This window comes from Labrus mixtus, chromosome 14 (genome assembly GCF_963584025.1).
Source record: "Labrus mixtus chromosome 14, fLabMix1.1, whole genome shotgun sequence".
NCBI classification, from domain to species: Eukaryota; Metazoa; Chordata; class Actinopteri; order Labriformes; family Labridae; genus Labrus; species Labrus mixtus.
The window spans coordinates 7,744,392-7,770,657 of record NC_083625.1 but is presented as its reverse complement, the minus strand read 5'-3'; the positions used below and the strand labels follow the sequence as shown (position 1 = coordinate 7,770,657).

The window sequence follows — 26,266 nt, the reverse complement described above, 5'->3', positions numbered from 1 at the left end:
GCTGCAGCTCATCCAGAGTCCTCTGCAACACCAAGAAAGCAAAGCACATTACACCAGCCCTCAGATATCTGCAGCGGCTTCCTGTGAGTCATAGGGTAGATTTTAAAAACTTAGTTCTAGTTTATAAAGCACCGAATGGTCTCAGGCCAAAATACATATCAGACCAGCTAATCCATTGAGGCATCCAGAACCCCTCAGGTCCTCGGAGACATGTTTACTCAGTGTTCCCAGAAACAAGCAGGGTGAGGCAGCTTTTAGTTTCGATGCTCATCTCAATCTTTCAAAATAGGACTTCAGACATTTGTATTTACTGCTGCCATCCCATAACTTCAATCACTTTCCATCTACTTACACTCAATTATTTTAATAATACATTTGATCTTTCTTCTTAATGTCTTGTTTCTTTCTTTGTTTTAAATTACATTTTGTGTCAATTTGGATTAAGGTCATATCTTTTGTAATGCTCCTAATGTTCTGTTTTGAACTCTGTAAAGCACTTTGGATTGCTTTATGTATAAATTCTTTATAAATTAACTTGCCTTGTCTGTAAAATCTGCAGCTGATGGTCTCTTGTAGCTAATGAGGGAAATTGCTTAGTTTCGTTTGAAAGGACATCAATGATGTCATCAAGGTTTTCTTAGCCGTAGCTCATGTTTACAGATGGTACATATCTGAGTTGTATGGTTTAAAGTTTATATGGAGTGAGGTTGTGTAATGAAATGCACCATGGAACTGCATTGTGGGAAATGTAGGACCAATTATAACCTGCTGCAAAGTACATTTCACCTTTCTCAAATTCATACATCTAGCCAAAATGTTTCCATACTTTCCAACCTCGGGGTACATTCAAATGCATCCTCATACCTACAGCATGCAATAAAAAAAAATTAGATTATTCTGAAAACCACCTGAAATCACTTGATATTAAATATTTAAAGTCCAACAGTAGTTATTATAGAAAAAACGACATTGCAGATGTTTGAAGGCACATTCTTTTCAATTTAAGCAATACAGTACACCATTTTAAAATAAAGCTTGTTGGATTTTATTTCAAATCAACAAACTGAAACTTGATTAATCAAGCTTTACAAGTGTCATTTGACAAGCAGCAGTTTCTAATCAAAAACACCCATGGTTTATCAAACAGCACATCTCATGTGGTAAGTCTGAACAAGCAACAAAGCTGAGATTTTAACCTGACACTGATTGCTGCAAGTAAACAAAAATAAAACTATTCCAGTAACTCAAAGATTGCCAAGATCACAAGCAGCAATTTCCCAAGTTATTAAACACTCAAAAAAAGAAAAAAAAAAGACTGTTTATCTCAATGGCATATATTAGAAATATCCTAACTACTGCGGTACTTCAAAGTGTCAAATGAAAGAGACCAGAGAACAAATGGAAGCAACAACACTTTGACCATATACAGGCAGGTTAGGATCGTATTGAGAGGGGGGTTAGTGTGGTCCACCCAGATGAGATGATCTTCATCAGATTCTTCCGTCTTCTCCGGTTTCATGTCTGCAAATGTGGCACATAAACAGGATAAATTCAGATTTGATGACGAGACAAATATCTAAAAGGCATGTGCTGCTCCTCCCGACGTTCTTCCATGATAACTTACCAGAGGTCATCACCAACGTTGTTGATGGTTAGCTCCTCGGTTGTAAGGTGCACGCTGACGCATCACTCTCATATTGCGGTACTTAGACATGATAGTGTAACTTTTCCTGAACACCGGCCTCTGATTTGGGAAGGGACGGGGCACTAAGCTCTCCTAGTGGGGAAAAAAAAGGAACTTCAAATACTAGGAGCTAAAAAAGCAGAGAAAATTAGCTAACGTTCATTTCCATGGTGGAGATTGTGTGCATACCATGAGTGGTCTCCTAATATTTCCAGACAGTTCAGGACCCATGTTCCTCGGACCACCAGAGAACCGTTGTCTCTGTAAAACACAGCATTGAAGGTTCAATACATATACAGTGCTATAATATTTTCCCATTCCATATACAAATTTAAAAAAGATTCAAAAGGCCGAAAAAGCAAAAAACTGTAGGTTGATATTTGTCCTTAAAGAGATACCACACAGGATTTAGCTGCAAATCTTTCCTGACAGCTTACTCCATTTTTTTTTTCTGACACTTGAAAATAAGTTGAAAAAAAATTCACTAAAGCACTACATTTTAAGACAGACAACAAATGCCAAGTTTAGAGACCTAAAATCTAAACGATCCAACCAAAAAAAAAATATTTCACTCACCTGCATGGGTCCAGGTCCAGGTCGTCTGAAGGACCTTCCACGTCTGTTGCTCTCCTGCATCATATGAAATGGTCTGCAAAGAAATAAAAGATACACCAAATGTCACTTGCGCTGCCTAAAGTTAAATTTCCTGATAAATCGAACACCAAAAAAGAGATTTGAAGAAATGTACCTAAACACTCTCTTGTCCAAATAGTCTTGTTTTTGGTCTTCTGACTCATCTGACTCGTTAGTCCTTGAGAGTCGGCTGGTAGGAGAGGCGTCTGCATCAGAACAGAGTTTTAAGAAAAAGGAAAGATAGTAAACTCTAACCCACTAGACGGAAACCGATCAAAACCAGAGACTGCTAAATAAAAACATTCTGGCGACTGGATTGCATGACCATAACTTACCATTCCTTGGCTCTGGGCTGTGAGACTTTGGAGGCGAGCCATCTTTAGAAGAGCTTGGCCCGGGTGGCCAGTGAGACAAAACAACAAGGTCTCGTTTCTCAATGGGAGAAGATCTGTGGAGAGATCATTGTAAGCCGTGTTAAGTGATATCAGCATTTTTAACCAGCCTCGTGTGTAAGTGTATGAACATTTTAACTATTGCCAGAATACATAAATTGATAATATTAATGAAAAGATGTTAAAGGAAACAGACTGTAGGTAAAACATGAAAAAATTAACCTGCCAACTCTTAAAAGTAAAGCAACTCATAACAGTAATGAACAGCACTGATTTGCAGGCAGACAAAGAATCATAAAGCCACGCATCACACATGGGTACTTACAAAAACCATGGATTGTCGTGCTTCTTTACTCCTATTTTTGTACCCTGAATCAATCTGATCTGTCTTCGGTTCAGTGATTGTTAGAGCGGGTAAATCTTGCGAGAACGTTTAGATAGCAGTCTAGATCACATCGTCAAATCTTGTATCATCACTCTCTCAGAGGTCACAGGAGGACCATGCCTGGCTTTCAACATCAGAAAGAAATTCTGGTTTATCATTCGCTCAATCCCAGTTGATCCTTTAGTCATTCTCTTCATCTTAAGGGTTTGGCGGGAGTCAGATTTATCATTCAAAGGTTTTTCCAAAGATGGACATCAGAGGGTATTTAGAAGATTGAGTCCTGGGGACAGCAGAGGTTCCGAAGTGAATGGCTAACTTTCCAGGGTGATGTTTGAGACAGGTTCACATCATCTTCTCCGTAGTTGTGCAGAGGTTTAAAGAGAGTATCCAGTCAAGTCTGCCCACAAATTAGTCAAGGAAACATATTTAGGGCTCTGTGGTAGCAACAAATGGGACTTCTACTTCTTTAAATCTTCTGCTCCTCTTACATTTTAATGTGTTGGGCTTGATTTAGAAAATAAGCAGGGCTTTTAGGAAGATGATCATCTGGGTTGTTCTTCAGTAAGAACGAAGTCAAGGAGCAGTGGGATAAACTGCAGAGAACATCCGTCTTCTCAGGTTAACATACAACGGTTTTGGTTACAAACTTCTGGTGCCAGTGAGTTTGGCTGCATGTGCCACTTGTGAATATTCTGATTTCTTCCCAGCTGTTGATGTGCACCAATGATTACACAGAGGAACTGACCACAACACATGCTGGCACGTGGGTCCGGTCCAAAAGCATTCATACGAGAAAGAATGAAAAGGCCAGGCTGCCAAACTCATATTTCTTCTGTTTCCATGCCACATTGAAGTTGAAATTCTGACTGAGTGCAAACTTATCTTCACTTTATCTATTTAAAATCCTTTCTTTTGGTTTGTCTGGTTTCACCACATCTGTGTAGAAATTTTGAAACAAGGATTTGCCATCTTCTTTTCACTTCTCAAAAACACGTAAATTAGCTTTTCCCAGCAAATTAACTTAAGGTTTGAAGGCCTGTTTTCTTACAGGTAGTGTTGATATGATTACAACAGTAGCTTTTCATTTGGTAGATTTTCTGCTGCAGGTTCAATTTCAGAAAATATTCTAGTCATCATCCATAGCGCCTTTCATCCTGTGAAGACTCCCGTTGTCAAATGCATTGTACTTAGTGCAAGGAGTAGCCGTTGGTTTTTTTGTGTTTCTACTTTCTGAAGGGGAATGTTGCACCATCATCCACAATGTCTCACTCTTCCTGAGTCCCAGAGTCCTGAGGGAGGAGCTGTGTCTTCTGGCATGAAAGCACTTTAAATTGGATATACTCTTCCAAATTCACAACACACATTTTGGGCGTTTTCTTAAGCCAAAAGGTACCAAGCGTTTCCCGCTGGTTTTAACAGTTTCTTGTCAATATCAGGGGAATGTTTTGTTACTAGTTATTTGATGCGGATTAAAAGGCGTGAAAATACAAAAAAATGTATTAGTTAGGTTTCAGTAAAAATGAATGCAGATCCTTTTTTTTTTTTTTCCCAAACTGATTGTGGCTAGTGACATCTTTCCAAACATCCTCTTGGTGGCTTTATGGCTTCTGTCGTCCCGTTTTCAGCAATAATCATTGCCATCCATCATTGAGATTATGTTTAGGCTTAAAGCTCAGACTAGCTTTGATCACTGAATTTCCAAATACAGGCCATTGGACATAAATTTGATGTTTTATGATGGTGCCATGAAAAGTTGACAGATACTTAGTTGATGTCTATATTCCAAGGTCCATGTATTTCTGACATTTTTTCCAATAACTTTCAAGGGGAAGCTGGCAATTTTGGTTACGGTCATGCTTAGTGCGGTCCTCTCCGCGTCATCCTTTGCATGCACCAACAAATAGATTTACACTAAATCTTGATACCTTCTGCTTTAATATGCATTTTTTCTCTATTGAAGATGAAGAGGGCTCTGCAATATGCTGAGCACTTTTTTTTCTCTCAAGATAATGAACATCAAGGCTCACAAACTGATGAATCCTTCAACAGTGCAGATCAACTCCACTCTTCTCAACAATGGCTTTAACATGTCAGGTTTTAAACCAGGTTGGCTTTACTGATATGGTGTGAAACTTTGCACACTTTGTCTCCTCAGCCCACTTGATAGGAAGCTTTTTCGAAACATATGCAGCACGCAGACAGGGGTTAACTGAAACTTTGCAGCTTTTGATAAACTGTTTCACTGTTTCACATTAAGCTCATCACGACATCTCCATTTTCCACAGCAGGTACCCCTTCACATAGAGACATTCTTTCTTGACCTCCCAATCATCATCAAGCCCCTGCGAACAGTGCAAGAAGGAAAATACCGTACCTGTGAGTGTTCAAGGACCGGCGAGATTCCACCTGTTCTTTGCCTGCATCAGAGTCTCTTGATGACTTGCTGGCATTGCTTTCTTCTCTGGGAGGTGACTGTTGTGGTTTCACCCTCCTTGGTTCAAACTTTCTCAGGGGAACTGCATTTGACTGGAAACGCTTCTTTCTGATGGAAAAAAAAGTGTTCACATTGCCCTGCCAGGCAGGGTCACCTTGGCGAGGCCTGGGTCTCACATGTGGAGGAATTCTGAGCCTCATGAGAGACTGTCTGCCCTTAATCAGGTAATTTTTATCCCTGAGAGACAACGGTTTACCACCAAACGGCCTGGGAATACTAAGCAGCTGAGGTCGCTCTCTACGGGGGTATTTTGGAATGCCATGCTCCATTGCAGGGTTTGAGGTGGGCATGCTGATGTCAGATATTCCCCTCTTGCGGGGTCCTGCCACTTGCCTCTCCTGAGGGTTTCTGTGGTAGGAGGTTGATGGTGACGGGCCTCCTTTCCATGAGGGGGTCCTGAAAGGGGGCGGGTGAGGGCCATCCTGTGCCCTTTCTCTGCTGTGGGACCTGCTTCCCTGCCTCTCCATCGGGCCACGCTGCCGCCTGGACTCTTGCTCAGATGACCACCTGCATATCCATCAAACAATACAGAAATCATTACAATGACAGATCCATTGTCATGTTAAGTGGGAGGTGGGACTTAAACTTTTATCTTATCTTTAATCTTGCAGCCCCTTCATAATGCCATGACAGGAGGAAACAGGTAGGAGAAGTAAACTGACTGTGCAATTTAGGAAGTAACACTGGTTGAATGGCAAGGGAAACCACATTTAAATCAGACCCCCATTCCCCTCTACTAATTTAGGGTTGGGGCAGAGCTGACGTTATGATTATGACCCCTTTAACTAGGAGGACTGGGCCACCTCTTTCATAATTTTACCCAGCTGGGATTGCTGCTTGAATCGTGTACCTCTCTGGACATGAGCCCCTCCCATGCATCTCTCTGGGGCTCCTCTGTGACCCAGAGGGCCCATGTTCTCCATTGCGTGGATGAGAGAAAGCTCCAGCCTCATTCCATCTCTTCATGCCATGACCCGAGTGCTCATGGGGTCTTTCTCTGGGAGAGTAATTCCCACGAGGTTCTCGACTCCGCTGCTCCTGATGCTGAAAACCTGACTGCCTTTTGTGGCCTCTGAAAGACCCCTGAAAGGTTGATGCAGGCCCTGGCCTCCTGTCAGCTGGGTGGTTGCGAAAATGTCTTGGGGAGGGGGACCTGTGACCTGAGGGGTGGCCATGGAAAGGTGGGCCTCTCTGACTTGGAGATCCTTGTGAAGGACCACGAGAGGCTGGATGATGTGGGGCGTGAGGGGATCGATTTGGCCTAGTTGGAGAAGGTCTCCTCTGGTTATGGTGTGGTTCCATTTTGGGAGCGTACGAGTATGAGTCCTGATTCTGGGACCTCCAATGATTGAAACGTGGCTCCCTTTGCTCTCCCATCAGGGGAACTCTTCCCGCAACTGGTGGTCGTCCTCTACCTCTTGGCTCTCTCCAGTTTCCTCTATAGCCCGGGACATCTCTTCTACTTTTGGAGTTGGGGACGTAATTCCCCTCATTCGGTTTAATGCCATGACCATCCTCGTAAGGTCTAAAAGTACACAAAAAAAAAAACAGAAACATTTGGATGACAAAACAAAACGCCAGTTAAAACATTACAGTGTAAAAGCTTGGGCCAACTTTCAGCCCAAACCCCGAGACAAAAGATGTACCCTTAAATAAAAACATGAAAGTATCCAGGTGCAAATTGACATACCAGTGATGAAAAAAACATTACCTGGGCTTTAAGCGTGGTGGTCCAAAATGTGGTCTGACCATCTCTGGATAGTAGTGAATAATCTATGGAAAAATAAAGGAACACTATTGGGTTAACTTAATCATATGATAAGCAGATAAGCTGTCATCTTCAACCAACCAAATCTTCAACATTTTAAAGTTAGAACGTGCAGCTTCTTGAACCAGTAGATGTCGCCCTTGAGCACAAGCATGAAACCAAAACAAACCGCTGTTTGGCAATACCTCCACCAAACCGAAGCCTCTTTTCTATCTCACACACCTCCAACCCTCCTCCACTCAGTTTGCATGAAGGAGTTTAGTGCGAGTGGCGGAGAAAGTTGTCTGTGGCCCGAGTTGCAATTGCCTGTGGCCTGCATTGTTGTGTTACTGCTCTTTAATTAGCTCGTAGCTTCACATTGCATGCAAATTTACACGGAATAACTGATCTAAAATGCATTGTAAACGGTCATGACTCAGAGATTTACAGAGGCGATACTTGATTTCTGCTATATTTGTAAAATGTTGCACATTCTTAAAATGCTGAAAATATATTTTAGCCAATTGGGTAGATAATAGATTACTATCTGCTTGACAGTTGAGCGCAGCGAGTTAAAAAATTCTGTCTGGTATCCGGGTAAAGTACAATTTCTTTAACAGCCAAGGTTTAACAGTGATCAATGCCGCCCACAGCAATACAAGAGCTGTTAATCAGAGATAAGAGATCAGTCAGTCTAACTCTAATCAATACTCTCATTATCACCTTTTAAATGTTTGAATATGAATTGAAACTTAAGGAAACCAATAAGCCTGTTCAGGACAAAGTTAAGATTTCCTTTAGTTTTGTTGATGCCATAGTTTTCAAAACAGGGGTCTCTGTTGTCAGGGTTGTGCCTTATTTTAAACATCAAAATGAGGTCCTGCTCGTTTTGACGAAGAAATGTTAGTCGTCTTGGGGAATAAGCCTGGCAATATTTAATCTACACTGACATGACTCCAAAGACAATGCACAAAACCATAAACCCCGACTTAAACCATGACTTTTCCTGTGTCGAGTGTCCCTATTAAATTTACAACTATTTACAACTCTGTTTTTGCACATTTACATTTAATCTTCCATATTTAATTTACAACCATTTATGACTCTGTTCTTGCAATTTACATTGAATTTACAACCATTTATGACTCTGTTTTTGCACATTTACATTTAATCTTCCATATTTAATTTACAACCCTTTACAACTCTGTTTTTGCACATTTACATTTAATCTTCCATATTTAATCTTCCCATTTAAGACTAGTAATGCTTAGTTAAATCCTGGTTGTATATATATTCACATTCTTAGTTTTGAGTGCTTATTTAATATTATATTATGTTTAGATTTGCTAACATTGTGGGTTTTTTACTCATATTGTGTGTTTGATAACCTGCTGCTGTAACGCCACAATTTCCCAGTTTGGGATCAATAAAGTAATTCTATATGTCAAATATTTAATTTTAAAAACCCAGACATTGCAAAGTCGTATTGACAAAACATAGTTATTAGACACAATCAAAATCGAAAGTGCAACTTAAAATACGCTTCTTTTTCCTATCCCATAATTCAAGAGATGACAAAAAGAAGTTATATACAAAGCCAACAAGGGAGTTACATGTTGTAAATATTTGTAGACGTCGGGTTGAGTTTCAGACTGGAGAGGATCGAGCCTCCATGTTTGGTATCAACGACGGACAGCTCTTATAAAACAACATGACGACTATTTATGAACTGGGGAAAGCACTATGAACTGTTACCAAGTATCTCAATATTCCGCTCAGGTTTATACTCGATGTTAAACACACGGATTTATAAATGCAGGTCGAGCTAACGCTAGAAGTAACCTTATCTTCTTATTACCACTTAGCTGGCCTGGGTATAAGGCTAGCGTTAGCATGACGCCACTACCAGAAAATGTACTTTTCCTTGTGAGTCATTTGGGCACATTACCAACACTTTAAAAAGGGTGTAACAACGACACACTAACGTCGACTATGAAACAGTGTACTTTAATAATTCAGCTTGCTACTTACCAAAGACCAGACGTCGAAGTAGAGACAGACACGGTCGTTGCGCAGACCAGTGGAATGAGCGAGTTTCGCGCATGCGCACAACCGTTTATAGAATGCCTTGTTCAGTGCGGTAATTCTCCACAGCGCCAGGGGGCGAGAGTGAGCGAATTATTCCGGATTACAAACATGAGGTCAAAGTGAGTGCTGGAGAGAGAGTGCTATCGGGTAAACGTATTTAAAGAAAAAGGGCCAATACTCCATTGGCCCATTTTCTACTAATTTTACTAAAATTGATGTAACAAACTGAAATGTACGCTGTTGTATTCAATAAACCTCTAGCATTCAATAATAATAATTTCTCTGCTTTATCTGGTCTCATGCACTACATCACTTTATTCTATCCTTTTTATATTAGTATTCATCCAGTTCTGGTTACTTTATTACTGATGTTTCTTATCCATTATTGCAATACGGTCACTTTATTTATCTATTTTTTACCTTTGCAGTTATATTGTATATATTAGTTCTGTTGTTCCATTATTCACCATGCACCTTATTAACTTATCATTTAGTATTTGCCTACCTGCACATATCTCTGTATATATATATTTATTTCTCGTTTACTGCACATAGTTATGGTTACATCTGTTTACATCTGTTAGTCCGATCACTGTCCACTTATATCTACTCTTTTATATTTTGTATTTTTAAGTTAAGTTTAAGTTTTAAATTGTATTTAAATTGACACTTTATATTTAGGTTAAAATGTTTCGTACTTGCACTGTTGTTAATTTACTGCTCTGTGTGCCTTTGAATTTGAATAAAGTTTTTTGAATTGAATTTGAATTTGAATTCACGTTCAAAATATTCAGGTGAAACGCAGGTTGTTAAGAAAAATCCCAAAACCACGCCACTTTGCTGTGTACGTTTTGAACTCCCAGAAAAGTCACAAGTCGTCACCAGTTCCCTCAAATATGTTTTCATGTGTTGGTCATTGGGTGTTTGATAAGCTTCACTTTGCGACTTTCTCACGATGAGCTAAGTCTCCAATATCACATTTCGTAGCCTGTAAAAACTATCTGCAAACAAAACATTGCGTTGGCTTTATGTTGCAGTAGTCACGCCATTAATAATATCACCAGCCTGTCAATAATACGACGTGTGCAAATTCAACCCATATTAACGTTTAAAATATGTGTTTAAAGTAACACAGTCATATTTATATCTACACAATTATACACATGCTACAATAGATTCTTTATCAGCAAAAGTTAAACGGTAAGGCTCCAAGTGGACTTTATTTTCAATTTAAAGTAAAAAAGAACACAAAAACCTGTGCGGACACAAATGAATGTTATAGTTACAGTAGCCTATGCAAGCTGACTTATTACAGTCAACAACCACAAATAAACAGACCTTACTTACTAAATGACTGATATACATACACTTCATTCATATATTTAAATGCAAAACCATGTATATAAAAAAATAAGTATAAGTAAAACAGGTTGACTGCTTTAAATGCTTAAAAAAAACACATGACACACAAACAGAATTCCTAGTTTGACAGTTTATTGTTTTGGATAAAATGACCATGCTTACCATGCACAATGTCTACAACAATTACATAACTTGGAGGAAAGCGAACTGTTATGTTATATGGGTATGAGCGAAGTAAATACTTTTGTTGTATGTCTTTATACTCATTTGCATTTAGTTCAACCTCGCCTCTGTGCAAAAAAGCAGCATTAAAGTAACTGAAACACCAAAATATGCATGATGCACATCCTAACTTTGGAATACTGTATTTTTCTGTATGGCTACTTCACTCCAGTAAAAAAGTCTCTGGAGGCTATTTATTGTCTGAAGAACATCATTCTAAATGTAAGTGATACAATTATGTGAACAAGCTTTTGGTGTTATTGTTCGCAGCATGGCAATGATGCATTCAAAACCAAGGTTCAAGTATAACAGGTCAACTACTCACAATAATCCTAGTGGCCAAACAGGAAGGACTAAAAACAGGGTCAGAAAACAGTGAAATGGTTTGCTCATAAATCCAGTCTCCCATAAGGCATCTCTACTGAAATGACAAGTATACATAACACACAAAAGTAAATTTTAAATTATTAATTAACTCCTAAATTACTCACAAAATAAAGCAGCCCAATACAGGACCGCACATTACTACAGGATGAGAATAGATACTTGCACAGAGTCTTTATAGCTACAGGAACCAGTTGTTGATTGTTAAGGAAACACTCCCACCCCATTGCATTTCAGTCCTACATATAAATAGATAGCTAGATATCTGCTGATTGGAATCTATGGATGTCCGTGGATTAATGCATCCGCTAGTGCTTTGCCTTGGGAACCATTAACCCAGCAAGGCACAACTACAAAAAAAACACAATTCAATCACATGAATTTGCTCAGCTTTCAGTATGTTCATCATTAGAAATCAATTTAAACAATAAAATCATTGGTGAAATGGGGAACTATACAGTGAAATAAAAATATTATCAATGCAATAACTGTATTTGCAAATGTGTGATTAGGGATTCACTTAAGTCTGCAGCAAACACATGATATTCTAGCATAATTTGTACTGATGGCATGGCTTTTTAAAATGCGCCAAAACATTCAAGTTGGCATCTAGAATTAGTTTTCTTGCTCGCGTGCAGTTAGAAGTCTCTGTAACAGAACATTAAAGATTAAAGGGAAAGGGCTCATTGCTGTGAAGTCCAAACTTTTCACAATTAATTGATGGGACCTATTGCTGGATAAGGAATACTTAAGGACTGCAGTGGTCTTGGATTTCTGCTGGGTTTCGTTTGCCAGATAAATCCATCACATCCTCCCCAAATCAATCATCACTACATGCACAGAGGACATTACCTAAGAAAAAAAAAGTTAAAGTTTTGCAACTCTACTAGAAATTTAAAGTCATGCCTTTCCCAGTAACTCACTGAATTTGATTTAAAGGCTTGAGAGGGCATGTGGAAAAGCAGAGGTGCAATGCAGACATCAATACATTGAGCAGGTTTTATCACTCTAGTCTTCAGACTTAAATGTTAGCCAGTGAGGATACTGTGCAGGGAAAGTAAGAAATTCTTATGTTACCATACATAAGCAGTACAGTGTTGCATTGTATTTATTCAAAACCCTGATATATTTCTTTTTGTAATTATATCGTATATGCACACTCTTCCAGAGCCCCTTGCACATGTGCTCATTTTTCCACACACCTTTGTCCTTAACAAAACTGTAGGTTTAACAAAGTCTAATGCTTTCAATTGTCAATTGCTATGTTGTTAGAATATAGGAGCTGTCTTGTTTATTGCGAGTTATGTTTTAGTCAATTTCTATGGCTCTATTCCCTTATATTTCGTGACACATGGGCACACACAAAATGTGAGTTTGTGTGTGTGAAAGAAAGAGAAGAGAGAGAAAAAGATAAGCGAGAGAGGAAGAAACAGAGAGGGATTCATTGACTACTTGATGCTAAGTTTGTTCGAGGATGGAGGAGCCAGCCCAATGAGCTTTGAGTCTGACATGGGACTGACAACGCCTTCAATAAGGTTCTTGTTGCAGTCGCCCATGTTGCCGTCAGAGGACAGTTTCGGGTAGGTTACACCACCTGTCAGGTCTATCAGGTCTTCAAGCGCACGGGCGTTGCTCACACTGCCCGGATTGATTTCATTGACTGGTGAGAACTCTTGGATTGAGATGAGCTCCTCTCTTGAAGCCGGGCTGAAATACAAAGATAAAACAGCAATCGTATTTACCTCACATAGCGGCCAATATCCTCTTGACATCACTCTCAGGGAGGATAGCTTAAGTGCTATATCGTACTGACTGTTATGTTGAAGATTTTGACTATTTTGAATCTGCCATTTGTTAATGGAAACATGGAAGGACTCCAGAACATATTTCATTATAATACAAAAAAAAAAATACTGTCCGAAAAAAGGCTGAATCACTAACTAGCAGAAGATTACCACTATAAACATTAACATAATAATGTTAGCATTCAAACACTACCTAGCTAACATAAATATTAGACAGAAAACTGGACAATCGTTGTCTCTCTGATGTTTCCCAGTTGATCAGCAATTTACACAGTTAAACGGTGGTGGAAATGTCCAGGGATATCAGGCCATATTTCAAGGTAAGTAAAAAGCTAACTACACCGAACCACTAAAGCCAGCGAAAATTGCCATTAGCTAGGGATTTACACCATCTAGTGTGTTGTAACACTATCAAATGGTTATTTTAGGAGTGAAATACTTCATAACCAACAGTAATATTAGATAGGAAGTGGATGAATGCTAACAGACAGAGGTCAAATGACATCCCAATCCTACTTCTTTTAGTTTCTGATCAACATGAAACCAGTGAAATTACAACAAATTAAAGACTCTGAACATAGTTTTAAGATGAATTACAAAAAAAAAATCACTCGAGTGCCATTCTTTTCTTGACTCATATGATTGTTACTGTGCTGCTGCTTTTGCTGATTCTTTCGTTACCCGTGTAAATTTCATCCTGTGGACGTTAACGTTTGCAAACTCACTCAAATGAAACTCAACCTTTTACACCTTTTAGGTTGCTACCTAAGCATTATTTTGAACACCTTACATCGCCTGTTGGGAATAGAATAGACTGCATGTACAATTAAAAAACAACAAAAAGTCACTAGCTAGCACTGAACCACGTACTAGCTAAAATGACTCGTATATATTTTCTACTGCTATGTGGTGTAACTTTTAAACGCAGAGAGCAGGCTGTTATATTTAATATTTGTATGACTTCCACACTAATTGTAACAGTACCACGCAATAACGGCTTTTAACTTCCCGCTCTGAGCATGACGTCACAAGAAAATGGCTATAGTGTAAATAGGTATTTGGTATCCTGCTGTGTTAGTGTGGCGTTGTCACATAGTACTAATAAAACAGTGTTACCTGATGACTCACCTGACGTCCATCGACTGCACCTCGTCAAAAGACCCCGTCCCCTTCACATTGAGTGGCTCCAGCTTGATGGCCGGGGGGGACAAGTGTCCCGCCGGCCGGGGTGTCACAGGGGGTTTAATAACCTCCATCTGGGATCCTCCCTTTGGTTTCCTCTCAGCTGTCACCACATGCAGGCTTTGTTGTTTGCTTACCTCAGCAGTAACATGGCTTCTTGTCAAGGCACTTCCTTCCCCCTTCACTGCTCCGTTCATCATACCTCCCTCCTTTGGGTTGACTGCTGTTGGCTTTATTGGCTCCTTATTTATTTGGTCTGGGGCTTTAACGTTAGCTCTGTGCTGCACGTTTACATTCATTTGCAACTCTCTTCCCTGCTGCTTGGTGACACATGATTTGCCATCTTTGTTGAGTTGGCTGACTTCATGGATCTGTTTGGTGTCAGGTCCCTTGTCAGGAACGTTTTGTGTTGATGTCGCTGGATGAGTGTTTTTCACTGGCATACTCTTCCGATTGTCCATCTGTGCTGCTGCTGCTGCTGCTATTGCTACTTTCTTGACCGGGGAACATGCCTTTGTGTTGTCTTGGACTGTGGCTGACTCCTTAACCTGAAACTCAACCTTTTTGATTGCTTGCTCATTCACCTGAGCAATACTTTGAACAGCCTTTACTTCACCTGTGGAGAATGGAAAAGACCACAGTGGGCTTCACTTTATTTGGACTGTCCAGTTAATAACTGAATTGAGTTGATTTGAGTCTGTTTTTGCTAACAGTTACCGTCAGACATTATCAGTGATTCAGTCTGTTTGTATGTAAAACCCAATTGAGCTGAGAATTAACACTGAACAGTCCCAATAAAGTGTAACCTCACACTGGCGGAGAGCAGCCCCTGAGTGCATCTTCCAAGGACATTTTCAAGAGCAGCTAATTTTACAGTCAGCGCCCATGGTACTGCTCTACTGTAAAATCTGCCCAATCAGGAAGAGAAAGGTCCTTGGCTGCTGCTATATATTCTAGAAAACACTGTGTGACCCAACCCAGATGTAAAATATATGTAAAATGTATGGCCTAAAGCACAAGCAAAAGAAATCTTGACTTTAAGCTGGACAAGGATCATAGCTTTTTCGAAAGCCAAGGCATAAGGTCATAACAAGAAAAGAAAGAAAAAAAGAACAGAGGGAAATATTTGGAGACAGTACCTTGTTGAGTTGTCACACAAAGTAACCTTTAAAAAAAACTGCACATGCTCAAGAAAAGCTAAAAACGGAATCACGTAAAAATCATACATGCCCTGTTTGCAATTTTCCAGCAGCAAGGCGTAAAGAGAGGGGCAAAGTGAGCAGGGACAGCAGGCAAACTTAAGTACTAGCGGGGCGACTTAATCAAATACTAACCTGTTGGCTTCGCCTCACCCTGCTCCTCCCTCTGCTTCAATGCAGAACAGAGACGATCGAGTTAATGTTTGATGTAATGAGGACACAAAACACAAAGTATGACCAACAATAGAATTTAATAAAGATGACGACAGAAAAACAGACTTTTAATAAATAAAACAAAAGGGTCTTGATCGAATGATCAGCTGGTGCTTAATGGCAGCAGGTTTACTGTATGAGAACAAAGGTGTCTCTTACAGTACCTTCAAGTCAGCTTCAGCCTTCCTTGTTCTCTTCATTATCTCCTCAATTCTCTGCAAAAGAACAGCAATATTTAATCACAATGTAAACTTTACAGAGGTTCAAAATGCAACCTTTATACAGAGAGGGCTTAGGCTGTCCTTTCTAAGGGTTTCTCTGATCATAATAACCTTTTTTCTTAGTTGTCTTTCCTCTTCTTCTTGTTGTGTCTGCAAGTCTCTGTCTTGCTGTTGACGCTTGGTCTCCTCATGAGTCTGGACTTTTGATTTTTCTTTCTGTTTTGTTAAAAAATAATTCTATTAGTGACCACACTGCAGGACAAAGTATCATTTAATGAAAGCCAATATGAACAGCATGAAGACAATGATCTCCTACCTCTATGTCAGTCAGGATCTGTAGTTTCACCTCCTGCTCCTCCGCCTTTTGATTCCCTTCTTCTTGTTTCATCCTGTGAGGACCTTCCTCCATTTTCTCTCCTTCCTTTAATTGTTTAGCCTTCGCTTCCTGTGTGTGCTGCTCCTGTGTGAGTTGCTTCTTCAGCTGCTCTTCCCTGAGTCTGATTTGGAGGTACATATACATGTATTAAACATATTGTAAGGCTGTTTAATGCTGCCTTCGATATAATGAACAAACTCACTTTTGTTCTTCCTCTTGTTCCCGTTTTTTCTCCTCCAGTTCCTTCTGAGCCCGAGCTAGGCGCCGGCGCTCTGCCAGCAGCCTAGTGGCCTCCTCTGCATTTGTCGTGCCGGCTGCCATCTTTCCTGTGGACATGCCTGTTGTTGATTCTGTCACACATAGAAAGACTGGTGTAAGATCATACAAGTGTACTTAAACTAAAGGTAGCTAGTATACAAATAGTCTAGTATCATCTGCATAAAGTTGACCTTCTTTCTTGTCTCCATCCGGAGTACTACTTTCTGTCTTCTTCTCTGATTGATCAACTTTTGAAGACATGTTGTCCTTTCTGTCAGGTGAGCGACTTTTTTCAAATGTGTCAACTTTTAGCTGCTTGTCAAAAGTTTCTCCCTTAGATGATCTGACGTCCACATTCTTCTCACCTTGAGGCGTATTTGTTCCATTCATTTCACAATTTTTCTTCACTGCAGTCTCAGCTTTGGATTGTTCACCGTGTTTTTCTGTCTTCTTGTCTTTTGCATTCCTGTCATCAGTTGACAGGTTTGAACGATGTCTTGTAGGAGAGTAATGGTACTGATGTGCGTTGCTAGGAGACTGGGTGCGCATTCTAGATGCAAGCCTGCACACAGATGGAGACGTTTTACATCAGTATGAAGCAGTCGGTGATAGGGAGGACCGTAGCAATATGCGACAAACGCAATGTTTGCCTGCCTTTAAGTTTTACCCTTAATAAAAATCTTACCTGGAGGTAGTGGGGGAACCCAAGTACTTGGTGACGCTAGCAGGAGATTCAGATCTCCTCACAGGTGAGCCACATCCTGGGGATGCAGTTCTTCTTTCTCTGCGGAGCCGCTCTTTCTGCAAGAAAAGTCAAAGAGATTTGAGACACAATCTTTTTGCTCCGATCCATTCATGTTTGATTCTTATGGGTGTTTTGTAATTTTGTTCGGCATGAGGGTTTGTGCCTAATCTAACCTTGGGGGTATTGGGGGTGGACTGAGAGCCTCCCTGAAGTCCAGCTCTGCTGTGATCTGCAGGATTCACCGAGCTGCAGAAAGGTGACCTGTGAGGGCTGCAGGGTGCTGCATGATGACAAACATGATGCTTATCAAATCAGATAATGGCAGATAACAAGTGACACAGGGATATTAATAGGCTGACTGGAGAGCGTGTGCTGCAACCAACTGATGCTTACAGACTCGCTTTTGCTGCCAAAGTCAGTTGGCAGACATAATGCTGGGAAAGACAATTTAATCTGAGGGTGTGTTGTATTTAAGGCCAGTCTTACAATTCACATATTGATTTTGGTTCTGATTCAGCCGAAAAGAGCTGAATGATCTCCCAGTATAAGAATGGGGCCCGACTGATGGATAGTGAGCTCATCGTTGTCTTTCTCCTGCCAGTATTCAGCCGTCATGGTGTGTGTTAATGCCATGCAAGGCATTATTAGGCAGGCATTCATCCTGAGTCTGTAATCTGTTCAGTGGGATTCAAGCACACACAGGCCAGAATTGCGGCTGCTAACAATAACACTATTCACAACAATTTCCCCCTGACACAACCAAAAACAAAAACAGCAAATGAAAACAATCAAAGAGACCCGAACTAACAATCTAAAAAAAAAATCCCTCAACGTCGGATGCGTCGTACAACACAAGGAGCAATCTTCTCGCTGTCTCTCGTAACTTCGGTTCCATCTGTCACCATCTGTAAAGAGTAATCTCTAAAGAGCACCGCCTTCTCACTGCGATGCCTGTATCTGTTTCTATTTTAGTGCACATTTTTCTATTCTAGGTCATGGGCGACTAATCTCCAAAACCATCCATCACCACTTAACTGCTTTCATTTTGATTTTAAAAAAAGAGGAACAAAGATGTCTAGAAACGGCGAAAGAGAAACCCCAACGATGATTAAGAATTTCCAGTCGAACTTGTTCTGTAGCTTGTCTGTAATCACTGAAAGATTACTCATCTGGAGAAACTAATCCCACAGTTGATTTAGAGGGAAATTTGAACGAGCGTCACACAAACTGGAAGTCGTCCTGAATTAAGCAAACACATGACATAGGAATAGGCTGATGAATTAATGGAGGAAATAGGTCTCTGCAGACAGGATACAGTCCATGAATTAGCCAATCTTTTCCTTATTGTCCTTTTTTCTCCTGCGTGGTGGCTCATGCAGTCATGCTGCAGAGTTTGGGACTACAATGGATGTTTCGTGCCTGGCAGGGGGACAGCACTCAGTGTTCCTTCTCCCTTTTTTTCCCTCTCTCACGAATAGTTCCCTCTCTCTCAGTTTCTCTGGGCTACTAACTCGCTGAAGCTCTTGTTTAGGCTTTTTTAAATGGTCTTTTAAGAGATCGACTGGTTCAGGCCTAATTTTGTTGTACTGATTTTCCAACAAACTTATCTAGTTACATTTTTTTATTTTAAGAATAAGACATAGCAAAGAAAGAATAATGTGTTCCGTCAGGTTTTCAGGTAGATAAAAATAATTTGGCTTCATTTAGCGTTTTTGGACAGATGCCTCGATTTAAGTCAGTCAAAGCTCCTCTACTATTTACATCAAAAGCATCAGAGAACGAAACACAGCAAACACACCAGAGTCTAGTTTACATAAGCCCCTTTTACATTGCAAGTTCAAGGAAAGACTTTGGTGCCCCTGTTACACCTCATCTGCGATGTAAATGTGACGAAGGGGGGAAAGGGTGGGGCAAAGTCATTCTGCATGAGCCAGCATTTGAGGTAGTAAAAGAGGCATAACGGTGAAACCATGTAAAACATCAGAGCTGAATGGGCGGAACAATGCCGTGTGTGTATGTGTGTATGTGAAGCCCTAGTTTTTTGGTTTTCATTTTGTTTTTTCTCGTGCAGCCACAACTCTGTAAAGTACGGTGAAGTCACACACTGGGACACCGATATTACACCATGGCTTATTCAATTAAAAAAGGACAAAGTATTACAAAGATGTAATAGAGCAGATTCACAATGTAAAAGGGGCTATAGAGATGTCTTTGCATAAATACATTTTATCTTACTTGCACAATAAAAAAAAAAGCAGCCTAACAAACATGCATTACAGGAAGAACACATTTGCCTTTGGCCCACCCAAAGGTAAACACACAGACATGGCAACTGTTGGATGAACAGGAGGGGGAGATACATTTGGGAGGGCAAAGTGGGGGGGAGGGGGGGGGGGGGGGGTTGGGATCTTAACTTTACCGGATTCGCTCGCAGCAGGAAGGGGGGAGGCAATGCCATGGGAAAAGGCGGAGGCAGCAGAGAAAGGGAGTGGGGCATTCTCACTGTCACCTAAAGGCAGCGGGCGGAGCAGAGCAGAGCAGACAGAGCATTATGATCAGTTTCACTGAGCAGTTCCTCATCCAGCTGGTGAGACCTGGATGGGAGTTAACATACCAGCAGGGATGTAATGACACTGTTGTTACTTTGGTCTGATTTAAAGCCATGATGTGTACAGTTTTCTTGACTTCTCTGTTGGCGGTATCAAATAGGTAACGCAACAAGAAAAGTAGCGCACTCTGAAGATTTCTGCCTAATGTTTGCATTTTAATCTTTCGTACGAGTTCAAAATGTTTAGTTTTGTGATACAAAGACACCAGTGCAGATGTGTAACTCCATCCTGTCTCTTTTGGAAACCAGGAACAAATGTCTGCTCATGCGTACTTCAGCAGCCAGGCTGTCGGCAATGATCAGGCCAAGAGAAGGCTCTTTCCAACACACTCACTCACTCACTCACTCATTCACTCACTCACTCATTCACTCACTCACTCACTCACTCACTCACTCACTCGTTCACTCACTCACTCACTCACTCACACATTCAAACAACACTATAGCATACATTTAGTGTCAGTTGTCTCATAGAAACACAACACTATGCAGTCTTTCTGGAAAAAAGGCAGACGTTTTCCATTTCAAGATTCTTCTCACTTTCAGAATATTCCCATTTAAACATTCTCCCATCCATGATTATTTTATCCAAATTGATCTGTATTTACATCTGTGAGATCTGCCCTGACCTGCTCCTGGAGGGCAGCCTCTGCTCCAGCGCTTGGTCCTCTGCTCCAGCTGAAGGCTTCGCTCCATAGAGCGTTTCATCAGGGCTTCCAGACGCTCCTGAAAGACAACACAGCAGAGGGGACCTCTATTTGAACAATGTCACTTAACAACTGTCTTTTTTTTCTTTCTAATTATCACACATGCCCCCGGGGTCATGTTAGTGGCATGAAAGCATTCATGTGACTTGCATACACAAACAAACAAAAAGCATCTTGGATCAGACAGATCTGGAGAATTATATTTTGTTAATTCAGCTGACCCTCTCCTCCTCGAGCTGCTGCCTCCTCTTCTCCTCCACGGCAGCTCTGCGGTGCTCCTCTTTCTGCCTCTGCTCCTCAAGACGCCTCCAGCGCTCCTCCACTGTGCGCTCATACTGCAGCCTCGCTCGGCGCTCCTTCTCCCTGATCAGCTGCTCCCTGGCCGCTGTAGGAGACAAATTCTGCTTCAGGTTACACGGAAAAATTGATTAATTGGAGCTTTGTTGTTGCTTGTGGCTATTCCTTCAGCGGGGTCATTTAGTGTTCAGGATGTACGACACAGAAAAAATAGAACTCCACTTTTTCTTTTTTTCTTTTTTACAGTTTTGCAACAATTGAAAAAGCTTCTTAAAGAGTGCTTTTACCTCCGTGGTTTGGTAATGTCTGTCAATTCTTGGAGCAAAACTCTAAATCTGTCATTATAAAGTAAACTTATGTCTGCTGTGATTTGGATTTTGCCTTCAATCTAGAGCCAAGACTATCAAGAAGACATAAACCCTTGTCATCATGAGGAAACTGCTGGAGCTGCATGATTTACTGTGAGAGGGAGACCTACTTCTGTGGATTATTGAACGTTACTGTCACATTCTCTGAAGTGACTGAGCTCATCACATCCAAAAACCCAGTGAACTCAAAGTAAATTGTCTACTGGCTGGCAGAGCTCTTCCATATCCAATTAAACTGTAGAAAGAAAAAGCCAGCACAGAAAACTTTGGACTGGAAAACAACGCAGCAGGAAGCCTTTTTATTTCCCCCCGCCCCCCCTTGCCAAAAGAACAGGATATAACTTACCCAGGCTCCTCTCCCTCTCCTCACGTCTCTCTTTGGCTAATCGCATCCTGTCATCAGTCTTCATATAACCCTCCACAACTGAAAGATGAACCAAGATGTTAAAGAAAAAAGGAAGTGGCAGAGCAGGGAAATTCAAGGAGAAAAGGCTAAACTGCATCATAGAAGAAAACATGGACCTACTTAGTTTACCTGCGTGGTTGTTGTTGATGTGTGAAGGGGAGGCGTGTCCATTTATGTATGGCTTCTTCTCTGCGTTAGACGGAGCTGAGATCACCATTACAGAAGGATAAAGAGAAGGATAAAGAGGAATGACATCAGCACCTCAGTACTGACCTGTAGTACCGCTTTGTAACCAGCAGAGGGAAACATATCTGCAGCTCCGTGTTAAATGCATTGTGTTGCAAAATGCCAAGTACAGTAGCCCCATGCCAAGGGCAAACTGCAGCAATATGCGGGAGAGGGGAGGAAACTGTCCTTGACAGAAGAGACTGAGCACATGCTGAGTGTCTCTTTTAGTTATTTCTGCTGTCACCAGTTCCTGAACAACAGTGACAACAGAGCAGCCCTGAAACACATTTTCATTATATTTACAGACCCATTACTTCATCATATTATGTGTCTAAATTTGCAATAATCCAAACCACCGTGGTGTTAGTGATTTTTTAATTATCCCGATGAAAGTGTGACGGGCCCAGAGGAGGATTACTCACTAAGTTTTCCGGTTCGGACTGGAGAGCTGTGACCATTAGTCGGAGATCTCTTCTCCGGAAGTAGAGCAATGGATGGTGGTGCCATTTTTTCTCCTATAATGCACAAAACAAATCAAAGACTACTCAGGGTGTTTGACCTAACATGGAATCTAACATTCCCACCCCGACATCACAAAATCCCAATGGTTTAATTTGGTGGGAATGGAGCAGTTTGCTGGTGTGTAGCCCAGAGCTATAACTGCAGGAAGTGTGTTTGGGTTAATGCACAACCCATCACGTTTTAACTCTATTGAGTTTACTCAGATAGATTTTTGATGAAGACAAAATTAGACACATTAAAGAGGGATAATGTGCAACATGTGATATCATTTTAGTGCATATACTATTATAAAGAATGTACAGTTTAACAAATCTGAAACATCAACTAATTATGTAAACCATATAAACATTGTTGAGAGAACCTTATCTTAGGAACAGCTCCTCGTTAGTCATGTTTAATTCCACAGAGTCTATTGATGAATATGTACATTTTAATTTGCTTATTTGCCAACATGTTAATTTGCTTCTCCTGATTAACTGAATTACTCTCTTTTCTGTCTGGGATTAGATTCTGACTTCATATTGAATGAGTGATGCTGCCGTTTCTTCCACTTACTTCACAATGCACATACTGTGCATGTGCATAATACTTAACTGGTAACATTAATCCTTGTCAATCACAGCACTTCATTGATTTTTTTCAGTGGCGACACTGGTAGTCTAACAAACCCAGATACGTTTACCTTGGCTTTTGAGGGGAAAAGCCAACACTCTTTATTACTTCTATAACTTCATACTTCTGTATCTTACAGAGCTGTCCAGTCATAACTGTGAAAATACATGCTGCAAATGAGTATTATTATTATTATTTTTTAATGGTAATCTGCTTTAAAGACAACATACATTTTTTAAACAAAATTCGGTCCAGAGTTTTTTGAATCTTCACAAAATAATCTAAAAGTCTCAAAATTTCTCCGGTGTTCCCCGAGCATCTTTTTGCCCGACGACAGTCTGTCCTGTTTGGAATCAGTGTTCAAGTGTCAGGGGCTGATCCAGACCCTCGCAAGGGGTTGGCCTGTCGCCCCTTGGAATCTGATTGGTAACTTACATGTGCCACCCAAATATCCTAAAGTTCCAACCTGCAATTGGCTATTTGCCTTGTCAGAGACAGATCTAATGTTAAAATCAACTTTTTGGGCAGTGAAGCAACAGGCTGCTGGTTAGCATCCTTTGCATTTTAATGTGGAAAATGTTCCTTTGTTAGAATTTTAAATTGTCACTTTGAAATGTTTATGTTCCCGTTATGTTGTGTTACTTTTAAACATAACAATAATATATCAAATCTGTTATAATGCTTTAATGTTAGTTAAAGTAGATTGTTTGCATTGAAATGGTAAATAAATGCTATTCATGCCAAGTCTGCCCCCCCCCCCCCCCCCTCAAAACAGTCTGGATCCACCCCTGCCTTGTTTGACTTTGAGCATCTCGTTAGACCATTTTATTTTAGACCAGAGTGACTCAACTGTATCAAACATGATTATTGACCTGTAGGGAAATCTCCCCTCTGCCAGGGCGTGGAGGACAGCCCATAAATAGGCCTACAGTGCTCTAGAGACAATGACCCTGCAGTCTTCAGGCCCAAATATTCTTCACATACTGGGTTTGTTTCAAATGATACAGTGTAATCCACGTGTCTGTGCTGTGTCACAGGCCTCATCCTCTCCATCCATTGAACCGTTTTATCAGATTGAGTTGCGTCATCACTAAGAGGAAATAAGATACACTTATAGCAACAAAGCCTGAATATGCTTTGAAGTGACTTGACACTAATCGGTAGCCTAAAAGGAAAATGTAAACGACACAATGAAACACACAAAGGCACCCAGTTTTGTTTTTCCACACTTTTTTCCTAATGTTAACGTTAAGGGTCAGTGATATAGGGTTATTACAAGAAGAAGAAAAAAAAGATCACTCCATATGTCTGAGGTCTTATAGACGTGCATTTAACGAGTTGGCACATTGATAAACAAAACAGTGCAGAGCAGCGTCATGCACAGTGGAAATGTCAGTTGCGTCATTCATGTGTCTGCGTTAAAGCGCGGCGCTAGAACAAAAAAAAAACAAAAAACATAACAGTTAGCAGAATGATACCCACATCACAAATCTCAAACAAAGGCTTACCTGTAATTGCGTTTGGTGATGTGATTGTTTTCGCCATGGTAGCTGTCACAGGCTGCGTTCAGCTGAATGGACGGACGCGCATTCACCCAAAACACTCTGCGGTGATGTCAATGCAGCACAGGTATCCGTTTTCCCCCCACAGCAGCAGAAAGGAAGGACATCCACGGCGTATTTTAAAAAAAACAATCGTATACCCCTCAAACCGAGAGCATGGGAGGTCTTGGTAAAAGGCTGGAGGTGATATGTGGGAGAGGAGAGCTTTGAGTGGATGGAGGAGAGATGCAGAGAGAGAGAGAGAGAGAGAGAGAGAGATGCAGAGACTGGAGCAGAGAGGATGATAATGCGCACACACACAATCGAGTTTACTATCGAGCGAGCACACTGTGCGTCGCAGCGTAAAGCCTGCCCTGCTATGACCACACCACCGGCAGATGGAGGCGTTTCACTCTATGCACAGAGCTCAATCAAACGCAATTAAATTTCCTTTATTCCTCTTCTTGGATATACAAGCTGTCTCATACCTATCATGTTCCAAGAAAGGGGTTGGAAAGCATAAACTAGCTGCTGTTTCACACATGATGTTCAGAGGCTGACAAATCCTTTGTTAAAAGAACACAATTTGCACATAAGGACAAGATCAGCAAAGAGATAAGAGCTTTGTCCAGAAGGGGGCGCTAAAACAGAAAGTTCCTCACAGGAATGTATACACTTTTATTTGGAAAAAAAAAAGGACTCTTGACTTGTACAAATATGGGTTAGTTCAACACACACAGATCTGTACCCGACACCAGAATATCCTTTCCATGATAGCATGTAGAGAGCATTGCATATTTTCATTATTTCGACAGCTTCTATCAAAATACAATGTCTAAAATGTGTTTAAAACCTTTGCAGTGCTGGTGGTTCCTTTAGAGCACTAGAGCAACAACATCAAAAAATGCTCTGGGCCCCAATATCCTCCTTATTCTTCCAACTCTGTGCACTGAGTGTATCTAATTCTGTCTGCAAGTGCCCATCAACTGAAGTGCTTTCCTAAAATTGTTGCCCTTAGTCACAAAAAAAACAACTCTTGTGTTGAAATATTTCCTACTCCAGCTTTACTTTGGGTCAGATGGTAAATTTGAGCTCCTTCTCTCTTAGAGGAGATTTAGATTACCAATGACAAAAATCCAACAGAATGAGAAATTATTCTATAACTCAGGCCATCGAAATACTAAATTTGGTCAAATCAATCCGTATAGTATTTCTCTGTTTACTTCTGTGAGTTGATGAAGGTTTTTAATGCCGATCTTTCTTACTTTCTGTGTTCACTTGATGTATTCTTGTTTTTATTTGTTCTAACTGAGTCTACACGCCTCTGTTTTTCTCTGTTTTTCACAACTTTCAAGGTGTTAATTGTCACTCCAGTTATGCAGGTACAAATGTGTGAAAATATTTTGCTGCGAGGCTCCATTTCAAATTGAAAAAATATATGACCATTTGATTAATTAAAACAGAATAAAAAGCAGTAATAAAAATATCAATAGGAATGTTGTGACAATGTGTACATGACAAAAATGTAGAATAGAATAGAATAAAATAGAATTACTTTATTGATCCCAAACTGGGAAATTGTGGCGT

The 26,266-nt window shown here is 40.5% G+C and overlaps 2 protein-coding genes across 8 annotated transcripts; both read right to left on the bottom strand.

Moving 5' to 3' along the window:
* Window positions 1-1,021: 1,021 nt before the first annotated feature.
* si:ch211-114c12.2 (uncharacterized protein LOC336578 homolog) lies at window positions 1,022-9,448 on the bottom strand. The gene is made up of 10 exons (XM_061054799.1): window positions 9,367-9,448; window positions 7,300-7,361; window positions 6,439-7,113; window positions 5,469-6,095; window positions 2,653-2,765; window positions 2,433-2,523; window positions 2,261-2,333; window positions 1,874-1,945; window positions 1,625-1,777; window positions 1,022-1,521 (listed from the first exon to the last, which is right to left on the bottom strand). Exons 2-9 carry the CDS (start codon window positions 7,338-7,340, stop codon window positions 1,634-1,636), a joined length of 1,836 nt encoding a protein of 611 aa, XP_060910782.1. The 5' UTR covers window positions 7,341-7,361; window positions 9,367-9,448; the 3' UTR covers window positions 1,022-1,521; window positions 1,625-1,633.
* Window positions 9,449-10,900: 1,452 nt separating this feature from the next.
* On the bottom strand, window positions 10,901-25,056 carry map7d2a (MAP7 domain containing 2a). Of its 7 annotated transcripts, none has more exons than XM_061054792.1 (17): window positions 24,647-25,056; window positions 22,427-22,519; window positions 21,897-21,980; window positions 21,717-21,794; window positions 20,927-21,090; window positions 20,607-20,724; window positions 19,810-19,899; window positions 17,564-17,670; window positions 17,331-17,446; window positions 16,837-17,207; window positions 16,590-16,737; window positions 16,328-16,508; window positions 16,123-16,227; window positions 15,955-16,005; window positions 15,713-15,746; window positions 14,325-14,994; window positions 10,901-13,098 (listed from the first exon to the last, which is right to left on the bottom strand). In XM_061054792.1, exons 1-17 carry the CDS (start codon window positions 24,681-24,683, stop codon window positions 12,840-12,842), a joined length of 2,706 nt encoding a protein of 901 aa, XP_060910775.1. In that variant the 5' UTR covers window positions 24,684-25,056; the 3' UTR covers window positions 10,901-12,839. The 7 variants fall into 7 exon arrangements, with proteins under 7 accessions (XP_060910775.1, XP_060910776.1, XP_060910781.1 ...); XM_061054793.1 differs by having other exon boundaries at window positions 15,713-15,743; XM_061054798.1 differs by having other exon boundaries at window positions 17,011-17,207.
* Window positions 25,057-26,266: the final 1,210 nt, after the last annotated feature.